General features: G+C 61.3%; 1 protein-coding gene across 2 annotated transcripts; it reads left to right on the forward strand.

Annotated features, from left to right (window-relative positions):
- The first annotated feature begins 121 nt into the window (after positions 1 to 121).
- BGN (biglycan) lies at positions 122 to 14,043 on the forward strand. 2 transcript variants are annotated; one of them, XM_003421701.4, is made up of 8 exons: positions 122 to 290; positions 8,598 to 8,849; positions 9,307 to 9,419; positions 9,942 to 10,155; positions 10,877 to 10,987; positions 11,177 to 11,270; positions 11,348 to 11,486; positions 12,784 to 14,043. In XM_003421701.4, the coding sequence occupies exons 2-8, from the start codon at positions 8,609 to 8,611 to the stop codon at positions 12,979 to 12,981; spliced, it is 1,110 nt and encodes a 369-aa protein (XP_003421749.2). In that variant the 5' UTR covers positions 122 to 290; positions 8,598 to 8,608; the 3' UTR covers positions 12,982 to 14,043. The 2 variants fall into 2 exon arrangements, with proteins under 2 accessions (XP_003421749.2, XP_064133811.1); XM_064277741.1 differs by lacking the exon at positions 122 to 290 and adding an exon at positions 6,804 to 6,898.
- Positions 14,044 to 14,637: the final 594 nt, after the last annotated feature.

A 14,637-nucleotide genomic window follows, 5' to 3' on the forward strand; every position in this document is an offset into this window, starting at 1 on the left:
CCCCTTCCTCCCTCCCTCCCTCCTCCCTCTCAGTGGCTCCACCAGCCCCCTCCCTCCTCCTCTCCCTCCCCGCCCCCTCCTCGCGTCCCCTCCCGTCAGCCCCGGCCTGCCTGGCCCGCCCGCCCAGCCTTTAGCCTCCAGCCTGCCGCCTCTGTCTCCCTCTTGCCACCAACTGCCCAAGAGTGAGCAGCTGCATTCACACAGCCGGACAGACGGACTGATAGACGCATAGACAGCCGACACACCAGCCTGCCACTAGCTGGCCTGCGCCTGCCGCTTCCCTTCCCCAGGTAGGGCCCCCGCACCAGCCCTGCGTTGTCCCTGTCCTGCCTCATCCCTGGCTCTGCTGCCCCTGCCTTTGACCCTGTACTGGGCCCGAGATGCTCCGACCCAATGCTGCCTCAGCCGTCCCCACGCCGCCCAGCTCAAAGAGTCCACCCTCCTCCTGCCCTCTCCTCTCTGACCTTGCTCGGCTCTGCTAGGCTCCTGTATCCTACCCGCCCGCACCACCCCGCCCCCGCCCTGCTCCTTCCCCATGACCACCACCAGAGCACTGCTGGCACCCCACTCTGCCAGCAGCCCTCTCCCTTTGCCAGCCCACATTCTGAAGGACCTCTAGGGGTGCCTGCCGAGCTCAGCAGCAGAGTGGTCCCCACGCCGGGCTGGTCTATCACTTCCTAGGCCCTCCCCGGCCTCTGTCCAGACGTTTCTTACTCACTTCTTCTTCCTGGGTGAGGTAGGGCCACAGGCAGCTCCTAAGCTGCCCCCCGTCACACGCTGCCAGGATGGGCACACTCAGGGATGGCTGCAGCTCAGGAGCTTCCTAGGTAGATGCCTGTGGCCTCTACATACTAGGTGGTTGGGGTGTCTCTGAAGTCAGAGAGAGGGCATCTTCTGGAGAGGAGATGGGGCCCTGCCGGCCAAGCCTCCCACCCCAGCCCCAGTACAGAACAGGGAGCCAAGGCCCAGGGAGGGACAGAAATTTGTCCATAGTCACACGGTGGCAAAGCCAGTCAGGGACAGAGCTGGGGCCAGGACCTAGGACTCCTGGTGGACAAACCCCATCTGTTACCCCACACCACCCAGAGAACCCCCAAGTTGCTCGAGTGCTGCCACTAAGCCTGTGGTCAACTGCCAGCTCCCATGATAGGTGGCGGGCAAGGAACCTGCCTAGGGACCTATCTGGGTGCACCAGCCCTGTGCCCTGGAAGGTTGGGGGATGGGAGTACCCATGTCCGGCTCCTCCATGGGTGGGGCAGAGCAGCACACATGAGCCTGTAGGGGCTCCTTGGCCACTGGTTGGTCAGGGCTGCCCGTCGTTCTTCGTGTGCTGGGCAAGGTGGGTAGCCCAGGAGCCTCCAGGGCAGGGCAGACAGTGGGGCGGCAGGCTGGCTGTGCTCACTCAGGCCAAGGAGACGCTCAGGAACTGCTCAGGAACCACGGCTTTGTAAGCAACGCCATTCTCCCGGCCGACCAGGCCACCACCTCCCCCCTCCCCGGCACCCAGATTACAGAGACAGCTCTTGTCCCGTTGGGGTGGGGGGCTCCTGCCTCTGTGACCCTCCCTATGGTGACCGACTCGGATGGAGACAAGCTGGAGCTGCTCGGGGCCTCCTTCAATGACTGGAAGCTTCCATGGGTCTGCTGCCTGGGGTGTGGGTCTGCGTGGGGTGAGAATGTGTATATGTGCACACACCGCTGCATACATGCAGGTGAGCATGTCCTAGTTCTGGTGATGGGCAGCCGCCTGTGTCACCTGCTTGAGATGGCACCTTCCTGTGGAACACGCCCATGGAAGGCTCCCAGGGCAAACATGTGTGAGCCTCTGAGGGCAGGAAACAGGGTCACCAGCATCATCAGGCAAACTCCCCTCTGATCCCACCAGCGGCCACCAGCCGCTTGAAGGAGCAGGAGCCTGGAAAGTAGGAGCAAAGGGGATGTTTTTAAAGGAGGAGAGAATTGCTTTTCTTTAACAACATTCTGTAGTCGCTCAAAGGAGGCCACATGTCCCTTCCTGGTGACAGAGTCTGTTCCTCTGAGGAGGGACTTGTATCAAGCCCAGTACGTGGCGGTTTCCACCATAGAAACTTCTAAGAGATCTTTCGGCACCTCGGCTGGGCACTCCTCTCTCTTTCCTGCTTCCTCGTGCCCCTGCCCCCGTGAAGAAGTGTGGAGAAGCCTCATGGAGCAAGGGCTAGCGAGTCACTTGCCCTGGCTCTGTGGGGACACAGCATGACCTGAGGGCGGGTGTCCTCTGGGGCCAGGCTTCTAGCCCGCCGTGCCCACCCCACCCCCGCTACCCTCCCCAGCCCCTCTGCTGGCTCTGGGCACTGGCCCTGCAGATGGCGCATCCAGTCCTCTCTCCCTCCTGCTCACGCACCCAGTGCTGGCCCCAATGGGCAGGAAGGTCCTTCACGTCCTACCATGACCCAGAGAGCTTGGTCCCTGCCCCTCCCAGGTCTCCCCAGTCTCCAGGCCTCCCTTGCACCCCGGTCGCCCTGGCTCCTCTTGGCTCCACTGGCGTTGTCAGCATTGCCCAGGGTAGATGCGTCACCCACCTCTGCCAGGCCTGAGCTGATCCCAGGGGCTCTGCTCACACGTACGATCTGGGGTGATTGGTGATGGTTCCCTGGCAGACAGACTCAAGTCCCCACAACTGTGGCCCTGTCAGCTGGGGCTTGGGATGATCAGTGCTCCCATCAGATGGTCCCTTCCTCTTCTACTCAGACCCTGGGCTGGGGGGAGAAGGGCCCACCCCTTGGCCGCCCACTGAGCCCTTTCTGCAAAGGGGATCTTGGAGGAGTCAGGGGAGGGAGGGCCCTTCTTCAGCCTTCCAGAACCAGCTTCCCAGTATTCCCTTGGGAGGGCATGGGCCGCTGGGCCACCCCCTTTGGGGGCCAGTGTGGGATCTGTGGCTCAGTCTCCTCCTTCCAGATGGGCAGATCCCAGCCTGGTCCTCGGACTGAAGGTCCCTTGGCCACCTGGAGCCCCCCACCCCGACCCAGGGGTCTCCACTATATTTGGACCTCCAGGCTCCCTGGGGTGGCCACGGAGGGTACTTCCTGGCCAGGAGCAGCTCTCTGAAGCCACCTTCTCTTGCTTCCCACCTACTCAGCTCCATTCGCGCAGCTGGGGCAGCAACAGCAGTATCTACCCATTGGCAGACCAGGGGGATGGACACACCCTGGGCCCAATGACGGCGATTACTCACCCCCTCCTCCTCCCCCCATGGTGACTCATCTCTCCCCTTTAGGGGCCGGGGGCTTGGCAAGGGCACAGAACGCTCCAGGTCCCACAGTCTGGATGTGGGGCCAAGCCCAGACTCAATCAACTCTGGGGGGGGAGGGTCTCTGAACTGGTCCCTGCCCTCCCCTGCCAGCTGCCAGATCCTCCAAACCCTGTTTGGTATCTGGTGATCTCATGGCCAAGGGGGCCACAAGATTTTGTGAGCCGAAGTAACAAAAGTCAGCCTGGTGGGTGCGAGCAGGGGCAGGTTGGATCCTCCTGTCCCAGGAACAGGGGGACCCTCATGTCAGAGGCTGGCGCCCTGAGGGGAGCTGAAGGGAAGAAGGCTCCTGGGTCTCCCAGGCTGTCTGAGGAGGTCCCAGAACTGCTGGCTGAGGCTCAAGACGGGCACGGGAGAGGCTGCACAGCCAGAAGGGTAGGGGCTCTTCAGGCTGGCCTCTCTGTCCTTCGCAGAGGGACAGCAAGTGAGCAAGTGAAGGAGGCTGTCCCAGGGTTCTGGGAACATCTCCCTGTGGGGTCTGGCTGCCTGACCTGCTCAGCAGTGCCTCCCTGCCCTAGGAGATGATAGCTTTTCCAGGCTGCCTTCTAGGACCTGGGCACAGGAGACTGCCCTGCAGACCCAGGCGGAGGCAGCATGGCCCTGTGGGTGCACTAGGGCTGAGGGTGAGGTGTCGGTCCTGCGGAGAGCAGAGAGCTATCGATGGTGGCAGCCAGAGAGAGGTGCCACACGTTTCCAGAGACCCACCTAACCAGTGGCACCCTGCCCCGGCTAGGGGGAGCTGCTGAGGAGTCTTCTTCAGGGACCCTGGTGGCTGGCCACACCTCTTGTGCAGCCCAGGAGTATGGGACCTGGCAGCTTTGGGGCCTGGGTCAATGTCTGCCATGGCAGAGAGGTGGGGCCAGACATACAGGCAGGTAGACAGACTGACAGTGGATTCCCAGCTCTACCATTTGCTTGCTGTGTGGCCTTGGGCAAGAGTTTTGGGCAAACTCTCTGAGCTCCAGTTTACCCCCATCAAGGGGGAATGACAGTGTTTCCTTCTGGGCATCAGGAGGGCTAGGTAAGGAGTACCCTGCCTTGCCCCTGGGAGGTGAGAGCATCTGTCTTCTTCCTGGAAGATTCCAACATGTGTCCCGAGCAGGGGCTCAGGATTTACCCACTGGGTGGGAGGAGGAGGGAGGACAGGCCAGCAGCCCAGACCACCCAGTCATCTGCCTGCATTCTGGGGGTTTCCAGGTGCAGTGTGGGCAGGGGTGCTCCAGCCACCTCCCACCTCCCCCGTGCCAGCAGCCCTCTGCAGCCAACTGGCTGGCTCCCTACAGCCTCAGACACCCACGTCCAAGTCCAGCCTGACGCCCAAGGGCAGGGACCAGCTCGGCCCAGTCATCCCAACATCACAGAGCCACAGGAGAAGGAGTTGCCGCATCCAGCCACGCTTGGGCATCTGCCCTCCTTGTAGCCAAAGGGCATGCTGAGGCAATGGTGAAAGGCTTCAGTGTGCTGCTGGGGTGCCGATGCAGACTAGGCAGCGGTCAGGGTCCACTCCAGCCAACAGCTCCTCACACAGTCACTTCTACCTACGTGCACACACATACACACATTCTCAGACATCCACACGCCCATGGGCCACCCACACCCCCTCTCTTTGTCTGTTACTCAGGTGGAGGCTAGAACCCTCAGGGGATGTCGTGTTGGGGCCAGGGAGGACTCAGGGGCAGCCTAGTGTCAGCCCAGGCACAACACCCAACTGCTGGGAAAAACACCGGCAGTGCCCTGCCTCCAGCCTGGGGTTAAAGCTGGGCCCAGAGGCTTTGGTGGCTGAGGAGAAGGAGGAAGGGGCCTGGCAGGGCTCTGTGGAAGGTGGCACGAGTGTCAGAGTTCAGGTCGGGTTGCTCAGTGGGGCCAGCGGGGCCCGAGCCTGCCTGGCGTCTGCAACTTGGTGGCGGCAGGCTGCCCATCCGAATGGGGCTGGCTTCTTGGCCCGCCAGACCTCCGCCCTGTGCTGGCCACCCTTGGCTGAGCCTGAATGGCTGGCACAGCCCAGCTGTGTTCAAAGAGGCTGCCAGCACGGCTGGCTTGGATGGGCTGGAGAAAGCCCACAAGGGGACTGCTCTGGTGTTCAGGGACAAACAAGGAGGGCCCTGTGTGCTTGGCGCCCCAAGTTTCCAGGAAGCCCGGCCTCCTCCCAAACACACCTGTGGTTACCCCTGACCACCAGCCAGCTCCTCTCCTTTCCTCTAAGGAGCAGACATCCAGCAGGCTCCTGCACAAGCTTCCTGGGCCGCCTGCCTGCCTCAGTGTGTGCACGTGCCCGGGAGATGTGTCCCCCAGTGGGGCCTCTGTGTCATGGCAGCGAGGGCAATCAGCCCCATCAATGCCAGGATTCCTACCCAGGCTTCTGGCATTGCCCCTTCATAAGCCAGCCTGGGCCCAGGCCCAGAGACCCCCCAGCACCCACCCTGCTGTGCCTGGAAAGCTCCCTGGCTGGCTAAGGGGCACAGTGAGGCAGGATATGAGGAAGTGCCTTGATGAAAAGCTCAGGACCCAGAATCTGACAGAGCTGAGCTCCATATCCCAGGCAGAGACTTGGGGGACGGCAGTTCTTCTCTCTAGACCTCATTGTTCTCGTCCATAGAATGGGGGTAAGAATGGGCTGGATGCAAGGAGTCTTCCTCCTGGGCTCCCCCTGAAGGACCCCCTTACATCCCTGTCTTTGTGGTATCTCTGACGCCTCCTCAGTCTCAGCTTCTCGCTGGCCCCACACCTCTCATTTCTGGGCCCTGGAGAGGCCCCTATCTTGTGCCCCTTCTCCAAATCCCACCCTGCCACTCCCTCCCACCTGCCACCCACTTCGCCCCTCAGAGGGAACCTGAGATGGAAACTGGAACCTGGAGGCACCCCTCCCTCAGCCTCTTCAGGGCCCCCAGGCTGGCTACAAGTTCACACCCCCCCAGGGCTGGTCCCATAAACCCACTTGGGGCCCAGGCTGGCCTCCGAAATGCCAGTCTGCCCTCTCCCCTCATGGAGGGGGGGGGGGCTAGACACCCTCATAGGCTGCCCACCTTTCTTGAGGCACTTCTTGGGGAGGCCTCAGCTCCTGAGAGCCTGGGAGATGGGATGGGGGAGATGAGTCTTCTGAGGAGACTCCTGGCCCAAGGGCCAGGGCTGCACTTTCCTGTGGAGACCCCTGCGGCCACGTGTGGGGCCTACGGGGGTGTTCCAGGCCAGCCACAGGGAGATGATCCTCTGTCTACCCCCTTCCCAACCCAGGCAGCTTGGAAGAGGCCTGTCTGCACCCTCCCGGGTCAGGGAGGCTGCATCTGGGCCTCGGCAGTCCACCCCCACCCCACCCCCACCTGTCCAGGTCGACTGTGAGTCCCAGAGCCTTCCAAGGCCTGACTCATTCCCCCTGTGAGGTAGCGTCTCTGGCAGGGGCTGGGGTGGGGGGCGGGAGCAGAGCAGTCTCCTCCTCCCTCCCCCATTCCCTCTCGCTCTCCCGCCTCATCTCCTCCTCCCATCCCTGTCGTGTCCGGCCAGCTGCCTGGGCAGGGGCCCCACACGGCCGCGGCAGTAGCAGCAGGCACGAGAGGCCAGGCGCTGCCCGGCCCTGGAGGCTGCAAACTTGGGGGAAGAAGTGAAACGGCTATTCAGGTAGGCGAGCGTGGCCCTTCCCCAAATCTGGGCCCCCATGGGTCCAGCTTGGTGCTGGCAAGACCTAGGCATGGAGCCGGAGGCTCTGAGAGGTGAGGGCGGCTGGGTGCTCCTCTAGCACAGAGTCGTCCAGTGACTCCAGGGGCCAGCACCGAGCTCTACTCTTCATACACGAGGAGAATGGAGAGACTTGAGTCATGACCCCCACTTTGCTGTTGGCCAGAACTGGGCAGGCAGCCTCTCTGAGCCATTACTGGAGGCCTGTGGCCGGCAGAGTCGTTTAGAAAGCATGCGGGGCTGGCTCCAGTTCAGAGCCGGCTGTCTACTGTCCCAGGCAGCGGTTACAGCCCCACAACAAGCATGCTCTGTGCCCAGTGGGTGTGGGTAGGACACAGGACAGGCCCTCCATCCCAACCTTCTCATGGAATGGTTGTGCCCGGACAGAACCAGGCCACCAGTGCTGACCCCGTGTCCACTGGGCCTGCCCAGGGAAGGAACAGGCAGGGGCCAAGCTCTCAGAAGGTTTTATCCTGGGGGGGAGTCCCCCACTTCTCCTGGACCTCCTGGCACCTTTATAGCCAGCAGTCAGGCTGAGCAGGAACCCTCCTACCCCCTTGCCCAGCTGGAGTCTCAAAGAACCCCTAATGGTAAGGTGGGGTCTGTGTGATGGCCTTCTTGGGATGGGCTGGCTTGGGCCTGCAGGAGGACCCCTGCTGCCCGGCTGGGCTCCCTGTTCCAAATGTACCAGGGCAACCCCGGGCACCCAGGCCTGGAAGGCAGGCAGGGCAAACATGCTTATTCCCATTTAACAGATGAGGAAAGTTGAGGCTCGGTAAAACCTGGGACTTTCCTAGGGAATCAGGCTAGGTTGAGGTGGCAGCAGAGCTAGAGGCTCTTGCCTTTTCCTGTGGGGCGCGTTCCACACCCACCCTTCACCCCTCGCTATGCAGACTAGCCTCTGGAAGGGGTGCTGATGGAGGAGGAGGGAGGCACGCTGCTTGGAGTGCCAGGGGAGGGCTCAGGCAGGGCAGCTTCCCTTCCACCGCCTGCCTCAGCCTGGGGGCCTCCAGACAAGCCTGGCCCTGCCCGCCACCCTGGCAGCAGCCAGCTCCACTTGGGTGGGTGGTCTCTCTAGGGGCCATTGGCATGAAAGCAGGGCGGGGGCAGACCTGAGAGGGAGGGCAGTCTAGGCTCCTGGCAGCAGCAGAGGAGGGGGATGGCCTACCCCTCCATCTCCAGGGCTCCACTACTCTGAGTACTCCTCTCTTCTCAGGAAAATGTGGGCACAGCTGGGATGGGGGTCTCACAGTCACCTAACAACGTTAACTGCATGGACATTGCCCAGGGCCCAGGACTGACACCCCTCAAGGCAGGCTGCTGCCTGGCTCAGGGACTAGTGGCAGTGTTAACTGGGAAAATGCTTCATTTCCCAGTGTAGCCAGGCCCAGCCTAGGAGGGCAGGACAGCTCCATCCTGCCCTGTGCCTCCACCCGTGTTCCCTCCCGCCTTTGGCAGTTCCCTTACTGCTCTCTGCCCCCACCCTGGGTCTGGGGTCTGGCTGTCCTTGGTGGAGGAGGGGTGGTGGACATGCTCCAAAAGCACCAGGTGCTTCCTAGGGGAGGGCTGGTGGTCAGAGGGGTTCTGGCAGCCCAGGGTTGCCGAGGGACTGTCCTGACACCCCCCTTGCCCTCAACCCCAGGCACATTGACCATGAGGCCCCTATGTCTTCTCGTGGTTCTGCTGGCTCTGAGCCAGGCCCTGCCCTTTGAGCAAAAAGGCTTCTGGGACTTCACCCTGGATGACAGCCTGCTGCTGATGAACGACGAAGAAGCCTCGGGTGCCGGCACAGCCTCTGGTGTCCCGGACCTGGACTCCCTCACCCCAACCTTCAGCGCCATGTGTCCTTTCGGCTGCCACTGCCACCTGCGTGTTGTTCAGTGCTCCGACCTGGGTCAGTCCCAGCAGGGGCGCGAGTGCAGGGGTCCGTGGTCACCAGGCCCAGCCTGAGAACCCCTAACCCCAGGGGGGCTTGTGGCACAAGGGGACAGCCTGTGGGGCGGGCATGGCAGGGGTAGGTCAGGGATGAGTGACCCCTGTGTAGCTTGGGATCATGATTTCAGTATGTGGGTGTGTCCATCTGTCTGGTTGCAAGCTCCATCTACACACTCTGGGGCTTCCTCCCACTGGTGGCAGAGTCCCCGTGTGCGTCTCTTTGTGTCTGTATATCTGTACTCGCACGCGTGTGTGTGTGTGCACTCGCACAGGCTTCCATGAGTAGGCGTGTACGCACACACAGCCCTCCACACGGGCGGGTGGTCAGGCTGGACAGCCCCGTGCCCATAGCTCCAGGCTTCTCTGGGGGTGGGGACATGGTGGCTCATGCTGGTGATGGTGGCACCGGCCCCCAGGTCTGAAGACGGTACCCAAGGAGCTCTCGCCTGACACTACCCTGCTGGACCTGCAGAACAACGACATCTCCGAGCTCCGCAAGGATGACTTCAAGGGCCTCCAGCACCTCTATGTAAGGCTGGTCCTGGAACCTTCCTGAGTGGTGGGCATTAGTTGGGGGATCTGTGTCTGGGGAGGACCAGAAGGGTGTGTTTGCGCATACAGCTTGTGCACTAGAGGGGATTAGAGACCCCAGAATTCTGAGCGAAGTCTGGGTTGGGTATGATGGGAGCAACCATGGCCACGGGTCAGGGCCACTCCGCTCATCTACCTTTCTAGCCGGAAACTCTTGCTCCTAGCAGGACAGGAAGAACAGATTTCATTGTGGCCCCTGTACAAGTGAGGAAACTTAAGTCAGAAGAAGTGGCAGGCTGTGTTAGGCAGCAGTGTCAGAGTTGTGGCTCAGAGTGTCGGCAGCTCCCCACTCTGGGCTCAAGGTGGGGGCCAGACAACTAGGAAGTCCCAAAAGTAGCTAGCTCAGGTGGCAGGGGGGGAGGGAGCAGAGAAGGGAAGGGGTGCAGCTGGGGTGGGGATCTGAGACTTAGTCTCCAGGCCCTGGTGCCTTCACCCGACACTGCTGCCGGCCCCACCCCAGGCCCTGGTCCTGGTGAACAACAGAATCTCCAAGATCCATGAGAAGGCCTTCAGCCCCCTGCGGAAGCTGCAGAAGCTCTACATCTCCAAGAACCACCTGGTGGAGATCCCACCCAACCTGCCCAGCTCCTTGGTGGAGCTTCGCATCCACGACAACCGCATCCGCAAGGTGCCCAAGGGCGTGTTTAGCGGGCTCCGGAACACGAACTGCATCGGTGAGTGTGGCCCGACCCGGCCCTGCAGGCTGGTCTCTCTTCCAATTAAAGTGGCTGAGCGCTAGGGCCATCCAGGGGAAGGCCCAGGGGAGCCTAGGCGGGCATGTCTGGGGTTATGCCCCAAAGCTGCCAAGGCAAGGCGTCTTAGTTACCTAGCGCTGTTGTCACAGCAACATCATAAGGGAGCGGCCTTAAAGAACAGGAGTTCATTTTCTCATAGTTCAGGAGGCTCGAAGTCTGAATTCAAGACGTGACTATAGGGGGAGGTCCTTCCTTGTCAGTAGCCCCGGGAGTTCCTTGGCTTTTCTCGGCATCTGTCTTCCCTGTGCGTGCCTGTGTCTTCCCGTGCGTGTCTGTGTCTATTCCACACTTTTTATAACTCAGCAGGGATTAGGTTTAGAATCCTCCCTACTCTGGTATGACTTCATTAATGTAACAAAAGGAAATCCCTCTTTCCAAACAGGGTCACATCCACCAGTACAAAGGTTGGACGTCAATACTTTTTTTGGGGGGGGGAGCGGGCACAATTCAATCTGTAACACAAGATGAAGGGAAACCAGGGCCATCTGCGTCTGGAAAGGCTTTAAAACAGACAAAAGGAAATTGGCTTTACTTTTCTGGTGAACACTTAATGCTGACGGTGACCCTTGGGGCCCGGCTTTCAGAAAGAGACATGAGGGGGCAGGTAATTAGCTTCCGGCTGAGGTGGGCTCTCTCCTAGAGATGGGCGGGAACCCCTTGGAGAACAGTGGCTTTGAACCTGGAGCATTTGATGGCCTGAAGCTCAACTACCTGCGCATCTCTGAGGCCAAGCTCACCGGCATCCCTAAAGGTAGGACAGCCTTGCCTCCAAGAACACAGATGGGCAGAGCCGGAGGGGGGCCTGCAGCCATCTGGAGCTGCCAGACCACTCGGGGACAGAGCTGCCAGGCCTCTGCTCCCTCCCCACACCCCTGTTACTCCTGCATTCCACTCAACTGAGTATAACCTCCACCCCCCCCCCACCCCCCGCCCCGGGCAGACCTCCCTGAGACCCTGAATGAACTCCATCTGGACCACAACAAAATCCAGGCCATCGAGCTGGAAGACCTGCTCCGATACTCCAAGCTGTACAGGTGGGTCAGGGAAGGGGGAGCCTGGACCTCCCCAGCCGGCCTGCAGCCTGACTGCCCCTCCTTTGCCCCGTGCACAGGCTGGGCCTGGGCTACAACCAGATCCGGATGATCGAGAATGGGAGTCTGAGCTTTCTGCCCACCCTGCGGGAGTTACACTTGGACAATAACAAGCTGTCCCGGGTGCCTGCTGGTCTTCCGGACCTCAAGCTCCTCCAGGTGAGGCCCCTCCCTGGCGCTGAGGCCCAGCCCCCTGCAGAAGGTTCTCAAGGAGGCGCCCACGTGCCCAGGGCAGTTCTTCTTCTCCATCCCTTCCTCTGTGGTGCCCAGCCCTGAGATGGGCACACACCTGGCCAACTGCTCTCTACCTGCCTCCTCGCCTGACAAGGAGCAGTGATAATGACCCCAACGGTGGTACAATCAACTGCCCTGTTTGCCCAGAGATCATCACCTAGGTTTTGAAGGACAAGCAGGCATCAGCCTTGTTGGTATTGGGGCAGAGGTGTGGCAGGGCACAGGCTGTTTCTGGAACAGCCTAGGCATAGGGGTGCACAGATCCATACCAAGACAGAGATAGCCCAGGGCAGGAAGTGTACCAGTGAGGAGTACAGGCCCAGGGTCTTCTCAGCTACCTCCATCCCTGGCTTGGCTTCAAGCCACACAGGTGAACTTGGCCTTGCTCAGCCCTACTCTGAGCCTCAGTCTCTTCCTCAGCCCAACTCACACATGCCAGGAGCTGGGGGTGTAATTCACTGGAACTTCCCACTTCCACTTAGTCCTGCCAGTGCAGTGGCAGTGCTGCCCATGCTGGGTCAGGTGCACCCTCTAGTGGCCAGTGTCCTCTCTGCCTCCAGAGGGCGCTGCAGCAGTCCGAGCATTATTGGGGTCCTAATCTCCCTCCCTAATCTCCCTCCCGTGCCTCTCTTGTCCCCTCTGCCCTTCCCCTAGAGGGGGACACTGCCAGAGGGCCAGTCCCCTGAGGGCTGGGAGGAAAAGGAGGTCATCTTCAAGGCTCTTTCTCCTCTCATGCCCTGCGAGTCTCTGGGGTGAGAGGCTGGTCTCCGATGGGGGCCTGGAGCCTGGGAAACCCCGAGAAAAGACCAGGCAGCCTCTGTGTGTGCCATCTTTCCTGCATAGACATTGTGTCAGGGTCAGTGTTTGCTTCCTCCAGCCTCCTTCCACCAAACACACACATGCCTATGACTCTCTCTCCACCTCCCTGCCCACTCCCCAGCCCCTCATCCTGGTCCCTGACCCCACACCTGACCTTCATCCTGGCCAACACTCACCTGACAGACATCCCCAAGCCTCGGTTTGCTCCTCTTGCCCATGGGCAGAACCATGTACCGGCTCTTAAAGAGTGCAGATGAAATGACAGGAAGGGGGGCCGGGAGGGCCTCAGGGGGAGGATGGCCCGGTCTCTCCTGGGCCTGCCTGCAGGGAACAGACCCAGGAAGGGTGGTTTGGGCGACTGGGCCCCTTCGAGCCAGCCTTGTACCTGTCTTCTGCCCCCCAGGTGGTCTACCTGCATTCCAACAACATCACCAAGGTGGGCGTCAACGACTTCTGCCCAGTGGGCTTCGGGGTCAAGCGGGCCTACTACAATGGAATCAGCCTCTTCAACAACCCTGTGCCGTACTGGGAGGTGCAGCCCGCCACCTTCCGCTGCGTCACTGACCGCCTGGCTATCCAATTTGGCAACTACAAGAAGTAGAGGCAGGGGCAGCAGCAGGGGGTCTCCAGGAGCACTGCCAATGCCCTGGAGGGGGCAGCTGGGAGGCGCCCACCCCACTCACTGCCCATTCCGAGGGGGGCGACACAAGGGCACCCCTGTCAGCCACACCCCATCCCATGCCCCTAGCCTCGGAGCTGCCTCCGCCTGCCTGCCCCACGGCCTCGCAGAGGTGCCCTGGAAAGCCATTTGTGTGAGGCTCCAGTCACAGGAGGCCATCTGTGGGTCTTCGGGGGGCAGGGAGTCAGCAGCAGTGGAAACGTGCCTGTCACCGGCCCTGCAGCCCATGCGAACCCTCTTCCTCTCGCCCTCTCCGTTCCCCACCCTCCTTGGTGGGCCTGCTCCCCTTGGCCTCCCAGACCCCTCTTGCCCTCCCCCCAATGGCAAGCTCATGACCCATCCATCGAAGTCATCTTGTTCTCCTGGCCTCTGGACCCATGTCTCTGTCTCATTGTCTCTCTGTCTGTCTTGTGCTTCCTTAGGTGTGCCTTTCCCCAGGGCCCTATGACCTGTCCCCCTTCCATCTCTCTCGACCTGGCTCTGTCCTCCTTCCTCTCTCTCTGTCACCTTCTCTCTCTCTTGTTCTTCCCCTCTTCTTGAAGATCCTGACCCTCTGGCTTGACCTGGGTCTGATTCCTGTCTCTCCTGTCCCTTCCCAGGCCAGGCCTCAGACAGGGCCCTGCCCAAGCAGGCCTGGTGGGCAGCTGCTTCCCCTGAAGGCCTTGGTCAGGCCCGTCCAAGACAACTCCGCAGCAGGTGGCAGGTGGAGACACAGCACCCATCCAGATTGCCCAGGGGGTGGCCACTCTCCGCTAGGAGGCAAGAAGAGGAGGGAGAGGCTCAGTCAGGCTCAGTCAGACCCCAAGCCTGCATACTGCCCCATCCTCGCCGAGTGCTGGGAGAGGCCCTGCCCGCTCACTGCTGCCTCCTCCCTTGCTGTTCCCTCTCCCAGCCCTTGTTGGGGTGAAAGCAAGCATTCAGTGCAAGGCTGGGCTGCCTCTGAGGGTGTTGGTGGTCTTTCCATTAAAGAAACACTGTGCAATATGGCTGTGTGTGGCGCTGCTCCTGGGGGACTGGGCACCGGACCCCTGGCAGGAAGTGGAGCCAGAAGGGGTCAACTTAGAGCCCTCAGCTCCCTAGCTTCCTCGTCCCTCCTTCCCTCTCCTCAGCAAAGTCCTCCTCACTCCCAGGTCACAGCCGAACAAGGAGGCCCCAGGCGAGTAGGTGGAAGAATCAGAGGTCTCCTGCTGACTGGTCCTGGGCCCTTGAGCCAGCTCCTCCCCCCTCCTTCTAGGCATTTCCATTGGCCCAGCTGTCTTTAGCCTGGGCTCCAGGGGCAGACTGGGTCCGAGGGGACATCTGCCCTCCCAGAGTGGGGTGCTGGCCAAGGACCTGCTGTCAGCAGAGCCCCATGCTAGAACCCCCAGGGCTAGATACCCAAGATGGATGGAGTTTGAGGCTCAGGACAATGCCAAGCGCCAGCTGTGGTCTAGGGTGTGCCCCACTGGATCTGCACACAGGGCCAGGGCAGAATGCTGAAGGCTGTGTGCACCCACCTGCGCTGGGCTCCCCATGTGCCCCCCAACGCCCTGCCCTGGGCCCAGGGGCAACACTGTGTGCCAAGAGTGCCAAGCCACC

Source organism: Loxodonta africana, chromosome X (genome assembly GCF_030014295.1).
Source record: "Loxodonta africana isolate mLoxAfr1 chromosome X, mLoxAfr1.hap2, whole genome shotgun sequence".
NCBI classification, from domain to species: Eukaryota; Metazoa; Chordata; class Mammalia; order Proboscidea; family Elephantidae; genus Loxodonta; species Loxodonta africana.

Coding starts and splice junctions, on each gene's coding strand:
- BGN (XM_003421701.4), top strand. CDS start 8,609: ATGAGGCCCCTATGTCTTCTCGTGGTTCTGCTGGCTCTGAGCCAGGCC. Junction 9,420..9,941: donor AGGGCCTCCAGCACCTCTAT/GTAAGGCTGGTC, acceptor GCCCCACCCCAG/GCCCTGGTCCTGGTGAACAA. Junction 11,487..12,783: donor CGGACCTCAAGCTCCTCCAG/GTGAGGCCCCTC, acceptor TCTGCCCCCCAG/GTGGTCTACCTGCATTCCAA.